The 9170-nt window shown below is 39.4% G+C and overlaps 1 protein-coding gene across 8 annotated transcripts in view; it reads right to left on the bottom strand.

Moving 5' to 3' along the window:
• Window positions 1-724: 724 nt before the first annotated feature.
• SPPL2A (signal peptide peptidase like 2A) overlaps window positions 725-9170 on the bottom strand; it is a 61982-nt gene continuing 53536 nt past the window's right edge. For all 8 annotated transcript variants that reach the window (XM_055279114.2, XM_063639461.1, XM_055279118.2 and 5 more), the window contains one exon: window positions 725-1022. In XM_055279114.2, coding sequence (XP_055135089.2) covers window positions 948-1022 — 75 coding nt within the window. In that variant the 3' untranslated portion in view covers window positions 725-947. The remainder of the gene's footprint in view (window positions 1023-9170) is intronic.

Below are 9170 nucleotides of genomic sequence, written 5' to 3'. Positions count from 1 at the left end.
AGTGACTAGTTCTATATATTATGTTTCTCTATACCTGGAAAAATGTTCTTAATACACATGCAGTCTGAAGTAATTTCAGTTCTCAAGTTTATGAAACGATTGGGTTTACAAAAATACTACAAAAATGTGCACTTATATTTATTCCAAAATTATGTATTTCTAACATCTGCAGTGACATAAGGTCCAAATTTTCACTGTTGAATCGCCTTCTTGCATGGTGTTAAACAGTTATTTCTATAGAGCAGATATAATTTGCATAAATCTTTTTTTTTTTTCTTTTTGAGACGGAGTCTCGCTCTGTTGCCCAGGCTGGAGTGCAGTGGTGCGATCTTGGCTCACTGCAAGCTCCACCTCCTGGGTTCACGCCATTCTCCTGTCTCAGCCTTCCCAGTAGCTGGGACTACAGGTGCCCTCCACCACACCCAGCTAATTTTCGGTATTTTTAGTAGAGAGGGGTTTCACCGTGTTAGCCAGGATGGTCTCGATCTCCTGACCTCGTGATCCGCCCACCTCGGCCTCCCAAAGTGTTGAGATTACAGGGGTGAGCCACCGTGCCTGGCCAATTTGCATAATTCTTTACAGTAAAACCCATTCAGAAATAGTAACTACTTGTATCTGCCATCAGAGCTGAAAGAAACAGATTTCAGTAAAAAAAAGTATAGGGGTGGGTCAAGGCATTTTTTTTTTTTAGAAAAATATACTGTATATAGTACATCTCGGAAACTACACAGACCATATGTTTTATTTAATGTGAAGGCACAACTTTAACATTAAAAGCAAAGCGTTTTAGTTATTTATGATGTAATTGTCAGTACCAGCTCATAAAAATATATTTTTGCAAGCATATCATTGAAGACTCCTTCAGATTGTCAATTCAAAAGTCAATTTAAAAAGTCGAAGTCTATTTGTAGAAAATCAATGACACATTATAGTAGTTCCACATAATATTATTGCTGGACAACCTGTTCACCAGATATCACAGGGTTTTCTTCATTTGTTGCATAATCCAGATGGTCCATCATCTAGGCATAAATAAAAGACGTTAGGAAATGCAAAATTTCAACTTGCCCCCAATATTCACTACATTAGCAAAAGGATTCTGAGTTTTTCTAAAAAACACAGATTGCTCTATGACACTGAGCACTCCTCTGGAGCACTGTTCTGGTTCAACATCCACACTTCTAAGGAGATAGTCAGGGTGACACTGAACCTCTCAGGAAGCCTAATCACATGACTCAAAGCCAATTTGTGTTCTCTGGATCTTCCGTTATCTCCATTTCCCAATATGAATACTGCCCTTCATGGCAGTGAGAACTCCAGAACAAAAGGAAGATATTCTTGACACTTATTCCAGGACACTATTCCAGGCAGTGTCCAATCACACAAATGGGAAAACTAAAAATGGCCTCATGAATCACTGTGAGAATACCTGCTGACTCTGGGACAGTGTGATATTATTGACACCTTGAAATAACCGTAAGATAATTTAAACTTTGGAAACATTATAACAATTTCTACAAAAAATGAACTTGATGTCAAATGATATCTGAAAACAAAACCAAGAATACATTTGCTAGGCCGGGCGCGGTAACTCAGGCCTGTAATCCCAGCACCTTGGGAGGCTGAGATGGGCAGATCACAAGGTCAGGAGTTCGAGACCAGCCTGGCCAAGATGGTGAAACCCCATCTCTAATAAAAATACAAACATTAGCTGGGCGTAGTGGTGGGCGCCTGTAGTTCCAGCTACTTGGGAGGCTGAGGCAGGAGAATTGCTTGAACCCAGGAGGCGGAGGTTGCAGTAAGCCGAGATCACGCCACTGCACTCTAGCCTGGGCAACAGAGTGAGACTCTGTCAAAAAAAAAAAAAAAAATACATTTGCTATAGACTATTTTAAATAAATTGCCAGCTGGGCACGGTGGCTCACGCCTGTAATCCCAGCACTTTGGGAGGCCGAAGCGGGTGGATCACGAGATCAGGAGATCCAGATCGTCCTGGCTAACACAGTGAAACCCCGTCTCTACTAAAAAATACAAAAAAAATTAGCCAGGCGTGGTGGCAAGTGCCTGTAGTCCCAGCTACTTAGGAGGCTGAGGCAGGAGAATGGTGTGAACCCGAGGCAGAGCTTGCAGTGAGCCGAGATCGTGCTACTGCGCTCCAGCCTGGGTGACAGAGCGAGACTCCGACCAAAAAAAAAAAAAAAGAAATTACCAGTAACACTTTTCTCAAATGGTCACTTCAGCTCTGCCTATATTCTCATAAAAGATTGTCTTATATTTGGAAATGAAGGATGAAGAAACTGTTTAAATGCTTTCAGTGTTTCAGCAATTCAAATACAATTACTAAAAATAGAAAAAAGTATTTAATGCCTTTGTGAAGACTGTTAAAGACTTTTAGACTAGTGATTAAATTTCAGTATTGCGATTCACTTTTTTCCTCTCCTTCATCAAGAATTAGAAGAACGAAAGATCAGCAAGATGAATGTTCCTATTTTTGAAAAGTGGTTCTGAAGGCTTTAATGTTTTTTGGAAGAAGAACAAGAGGGTGGAATCATCTCCAAACAGGGTCTCTTGACTTGCCAGGCAGAAAGAATACAACATGAGCTAAGGCTTTTGGCTGACAACAGTCTCAACTAATGGAGACAGCTTACAAAATCAAAACCTGGGCCAGGCGCGGTGGCTCATGCCTGTAATCCCAGCACTTTGGGAGGCCAACGCAGGTGGATCACAAGGTCAGGAGTTCGGGACCAGCCTGGCTTACATGGTGAAAACCTGTCTCCACTAAAAATACAAAAATTAGCCAAGTGTGGTGGTGCACCTGTAATCCCAATCCTACTTGGGAGGCTGAGGTGGGAGAATTGCTTGAACCTGAGAGGCTTTGGTGAGCCGAGATCACGCCACTGCACTCCAGCCTAGGCAATAGAGAGAGAGACCCTGTCTCAAAAAAATAAAAATAAATAAAAAATAAAAAACCTGCTGATACTCTACAAGCCATTTCAAGACCCAAAACTGTTTTGAGGTTTTCTAATTGCCAAAGATGTCCCCTAGATTTAAGGTCACTAGTTTGTAGCAATTCTAAGGGGAAAAAAACAAAAGCCAAATCAAGACAGATAACATTAAGCAGTTCACTACACGAAACATAAGATGAAGATGTTGAACATTTAATTTTAGTCAATTTAAATGAAGAGGGGAAAGGAAAAGTATGTAAGATATATTTAGGCCTCTTTTCTTCTAGGAATTTAAAAGTTCTGGGTCTAAGAGATTAGGGCTGTGTAGAGAGAAAATTGAAGCAGCCTCAGCAGAATGGATGGTGGAGAAACCCTCTTTCTTCCCCAGGATCTGCTTACCCCGGCAACTGTAATCTAATGAAATGACAGTCCACATACCCTAAATTATAACATGCTTCCCTGGTGCCTCGTTAGCACAGTAGGTAGTGAGTCAGTCTCATCTAACTTGCCTCTTCTTTCCTAATCCCCAGGTACCTCACTGGCACTATATAATCTAATCCGTGAACATAGAAATATATTAATTAAAAAAACTACTTTCAGAGTCAACTTATTGAGAAGTAAGCATCTCTATTCCCTATTTACTTTTCTTTACTGACTTTCCAATAAAAAAATACAGAAACATAAAGAACAAAGTTTTAAAAAATACAACAATAAATTAACATAAATAATACAATTAATTGACAAAATTGGCAAACATTTTCATCATATTTGGAAACAGGAAAGCTTGATTTGGAAAGATGGCTCTGAAATCAGGTCAGCTAACCTGGAGTTTTCTGATAGCTCAGCTTGCTTATAATTGAACCAATCTCCAGAAATAGTCTAATAAAACACTCACTAAAGCAGCGTAACTGGAGACTTGCTGATACTAAAGCAGAGTTGTTCTAACTTATCTCTGTATTCTGACTTGTCAGTTACAGCTTGTGACTTCTAAAAATAATGAGAAGTACTAGTGACATTTAACAGACACAACTCACTGTTTACTGGGTATCACAAACTGAAAACTTACCACCTGCCTGGAGAAAAATAGCCTATTGGATATTGCTGCACAAATTTAACTCCACTTATTTCATTATAGAAGCAAAAAAATCCCCTAAAATGATGACTCCTCTTCATTGTGCTATATGCCAAAGTAATTATGACTCTGCTTGATTTTTCTCTTCTGAGAAAAAAGTATCTTTATTTGCTTTATACTAATTAGAACTAAGACTTCACATAAAATCAAGTAAGTGGGTCTGAGTACTGTAGCTCTTGAAGCATTCCACAAAAAATGTTCATAGGAAATATAGTGTAACTAGTTTTGGGCTGTAGAAAATAATTTACAATTAGTATTTCCAAATTAGTATCCTTTTTTTTTTTTTGTGAGATGGAGTTTCACTCTTGTTGCCCAGGCTGGAGTGCAATGGCGCGATCTCGGCTCACTGCAACCTCCGCCTCCCGGGTTCAAGCAATTCTCCTGCCTCAGCCTCCCTAGCAGCTGGGATTACAGGCATGCGCCACCACGCCTGAATAATTTTTTGTATTTTTAGTAGAGATGGGATTTCACTACGTTGGCCAGACTGGTCTCGAACTCCTGATCTCAGGCAATCCACCGGCCTCAGCCTCCCAAAGTGCTGGGATTACAGGCGTAAGCCACCGTGCCCAGCCCAAATTAGTATTATTTTAGTGAAACCCTATAGAAACATTACTTCTTTTGATGAGAGAAACTCACAGGAAGGGCTAAAAGACTCGAAGTAAGATCCTGAAGTATTTCAATAAAGTCTCCAAGTTACAACAAGTGAGGTAAAACTTGCCCACTAAAAACAGCATGGAAAGACTGTCAGGGGTACCTGGACATTTAAAGAGTCTCCAGTGAAAAGTCCTGCTTTTTACTACCAATATTCTTGCACTCAACTCTATTATCAGGCATTCGAATGAACCAAATGACTAATAGTATAAACAAATTTGCCTTAGCCTTAGATTGTAACTTTATGTTACCTGTTTTGTATTTGATTATTTCAAATAGGCAGCAAAAACTTGCAATATTTACAAAAAAAGACTGTACATAAAGACTGTAGAGATACATGTCTAGTTTAATGTTTTAAAAGTGCCTCACTTTTACAGTGGCATATGACAATTACAGTCATTTGATAAGGGCTGCTGAAATACAATCAGGAAGCTTATACACACATGCAAAAGTAACTAAAGGCCAGTGGATGAAGGATTGAGCATTAGAGGTGCACTGCATAAAGACTTACAATAACATTAGCTGAGAATTTACAGCATAAAGACTACTGTCATAAGCATTGTGGATTCCTAATACGTAACAGCTAATACTTAGTGAGGGAGGCATATATAAATACCTGCACTGCAGGGCAGATGTTAGTAAGTATTTAAAGTACAAAGTCTAAAAAAACATGGTGAAAGGTAAATGTGATTTTAATTGGAGCGCCTACTTCCTTCTAATTTCTTAGAGATCTGCTTGGAGAAGGCAGAATTTAAGTTGGGAGTTAAACAGGGATATTCTGGAAATAGAAACTGACAAAGCTTAGGAGATGACGGAGGTTGGGAGAGAGAAGCAAATTTCCAAAGAAACACAATGTTAATAACTTTATGTATACAACAACTCTAAATATTTAACTATTTCCAGTATGAGTTAGCATAAAAAGATATGGAAGCTACAAAGAAAGAAACTGTTTACAGTAGCTGCCTGTTAAGGGTGGGGGTGGGGGAAGAATGGCTAGAAAAAGGACTCCCATTTTTACTTTAGACACTTTTGTATTGCTTATTTTAAAAACACAAATACGTATTACTTTGTAATTAAGATACAAAAAAGAAAAATTACTAAAATGAAAACAGTAAAGGTCTATGCAAAAATTTTAGTAAATTAACTACCAATAATATTAACCTACGACATTAAAATAGAACAAAGAAGACTAGGATTACTACAATGAACATCTTTTCACATCATTTTTGCCCAAATTTTTAATCATTTTCTGAAAATACCTTAAAGAGAAATTACTGGGTCAAAGTAAATAATAAAGTATGATATATGCATATAAGGGAATATTATATAGCCATTAAAATAATTTTATAAGGAATTTAAAATAAAATATAAAATGCAGTGAAAAAGAAAGAGAACTATTTACAGTATCATTCACTCGTCTATCCATTTATCCAGAGAAGGCACAGAAGGAAATTCACTTAAACCTTAACTATCTCTAGGTGGTAGAATTATAGGTGGACTTAATTTTCCTCTTGTATTTTAAAAAAATATTTTCCAAATTTTCTATAATCACATATTTTTATTTTTATTTATTTATTTTTGAGACAGAGTCTTGCTCTATCACCCAGGCTGGAGTGCAGTGGTGCAATCTCAGCTCACTACAACCTCCACCTCCCAGGTTCAAGCGCTTCTTGAAGTAGCTGGGATTACAAGCATGCGCCACCATGCCCAGTTAATTTTTGTATTTTTAGTAGAGATGAGGTTTTGTCATGTTGGCCAGGCTGGTCTCAAACTCCTGACCCCAGGTGATCTGCCCGCCTCAGCCTCCCAAAGTGCTGGGATTACAGGCGTGAGCAACTGCGCCCAGCCTATAAGCATATATTTTTAATAATAAAATACTTTAAAAGCTGTATGAAAGGGAAATGAATTTTTTGTAAGTAAAAATAAATTCTGACAACGAAAATAACAAGAAACATAAATAATTCTGTAAGAGGGCACATGTGCTCTCACTAACAATCCTAAATTTTTTTTTTTTTTTTTTTTTTTTTTTGAGACGGAGTCTCGCTCTGTCGCCCAGGCTGGAGTACAGTGGTGCGATCTCGGCTCACTGCAAGCTCCGCCTCCCAGGTTCACGCCATTCTCCTGCCTCAGCCTCTCCGAGTAGCTGGGACTACAGGTGCCCGCCACCACGCCCGGCTAATTTTTTGTATTTTTAGTAGAGACGGGGTTTCACCGTGGTCTCGATCTCCTGACCTCGTGATCCACCCGCCTCGGCCTCCCAAAGTGCTGGGATTACAAGCGTGAGCCACCGCGCCCAGCCCCTAAATTTCAATTCTAAACTAAACAAAGATTTAATGTCAACTCACAATAAAATTTCCTGATGTTGCTTGTCTTCTTTGTCCTGATTTACAGTTAATCAGGTAAGTACCCCTAATAAAAGAAATCTCTTGCTCACAGCCCTGTCCTGAGTCTCTTCTTCTGCCTCTACATTCTCACTCTATTCTGTATGCTAATGGCACTCCCAAGTATCTATCTCTAGCCAGGTCTGTCTCTTGCACATCAGACCTATTTATTCAACTGCCTATTATTTCTCTCTTTGTGGTGATCCAATAGGTACTTCTGAAATGTTCAAGATTGAATTCATCATCATCTTCCTCAACCCTGTTGCCTTTCCTTCATCACCATCCCCCCACTCAGTTTCCCAATCCAGAAGCCCTGGACCCTACTTCTTTTCCTCTACCCATACTGACTCCATCATCAGGCCCTATTATGCCTCTAAATTTCTCTTAACTTTGTTCACGTCTTTCCATCTCACTACTTTGCTAATTTAGGCTTCTATCACTTCTTTTTTGTTTGTGTTTTTGTTTTGAGACAGGGTCTTGCTCTCTCTGTTGCCCAGGCTGAGTGAAGTGGTGCAATCATGGCCCACTGAAGCCCCTATCTTCCGGACTCAAGCAATCCTCCCACCTCAGGCTCCCGAGTAGCTAGGACCAAAGGCATGTGCCACCACGCCCACCAAATTTTTTCTTTTTTGTAGAGACAGGGTCTCGCATGTTGCCCAGGCTGGTCTCAAACTCCTGGGGTCAAGTGATCCTCCTGGCTTAGCCTCCCAAAGTGCTGCAATTATCAGTGTAAACAACCATGTCTGGCCTTCTATCACTTCTTATTGCAATAATTGTCCCCAGTTTTGCTCCCTTAATTTTCTAGATTTCTTAAAACCTTAAACGGTCTCCAATGCTTAGTATAGAGTCCAAACTCTCAAATGTGGCTTATCAGATGCTACAAGGCTCTCACTCCTGCTTCCTTCTCCAGTTTTCATTTCCTGTAGCTCCTGTAACCCTTACTCAGCATTACAGCCATCCTAACCTTCACTGAGTTTCTAGAATGTGCCATGTTCTCTTCCCTCTGAGCCTCGGAAGACATGGTTCCTTCAACATGGAACACACAGCTCAGTCTTAAAGTCTGGACATAAATTTAATATTCTTTAGAAAGCCTTCCCCAAATCACCTAGGACTCTTTCCTGAAACCACAAGCACTGGATATCCCATCTATAGTTTTTGTGGCACCTGCCGTAACTAATACGTTTATCACACTTTATTGTTAGTGACTTTATCTCTATTCCCCACTAGACTGTAACTTTTTTTTTTTTTTGAGATGGAGTCTTGCTCTGTGCCCCAGGCTGGAGTGCAGTGGCACGATCTTGGCTCACTGCAAGCTCCGCCTCCCAGGTTCACACCATTCTCCTGCCTCAGCCTCCCGAGTAGCTGGGACTACAGACGCCTGCCACCACGCCTGGCTAATTTCTTTTTGTATTTTTTAGTGGAGACAGAGTTTCACCGTGTTAGCCAGGATGGTCTCGATCTCCTCACCTCGTGATCCTCCCGCCTCGGCCTCCCAAAGTGCTGGGATTACAGGCGTGAGCCACCGCGCTCGGCTAGACTGTAACTTTCAAGAGGTCATGAGAATAGGCCTCTTTCTAACTTGATCATCTTGTATCACCAATACCAAAAATAGTATCCTCTCATAGAATCACTCATAAACATTTGCTAAATGAAGAAATATAAAACCATTAAAAAATGATGTAGAGTACTTTTTGAGATGTGATTTTTAGATGTTATTAGCATAGTGTATATCATAGGATACACTTTTATTTTTAAAAATCTATAAAAATAAAAAACCTATGTGAATGTCATCTTCAATGGAAAAGTTAAAAGTTACCTTACTAGTTTAGTCAAGGGCATTATGATCATAAACTACTTCTACATATAACAGTATAAGTTGAGACAACAGCTTTGTGATGTAGGCAAGACAGGTATTACTAGCTTAACCAAATCTCAAAGAAATTTTAAGATTTCCTCAAAAGAATTCTAAACCAGTGTTTTTTCAAATCATAGTAGTTTGTAACTTAACGTGTTAACCACCTCTTATTAAATAACACTATAAATGACACGAAAGACCAAGCA

The sequence above is a fragment of the Symphalangus syndactylus genome, chromosome 5, assembly GCF_028878055.3.
Source record: "Symphalangus syndactylus isolate Jambi chromosome 5, NHGRI_mSymSyn1-v2.1_pri, whole genome shotgun sequence".
NCBI lineage: Eukaryota > Metazoa > Chordata > Mammalia > Primates > Hylobatidae > Symphalangus > Symphalangus syndactylus.
Note: the sequence above shows the minus strand (reverse complement) of the source record. Positions and strands in the feature narration are given on the sequence as shown.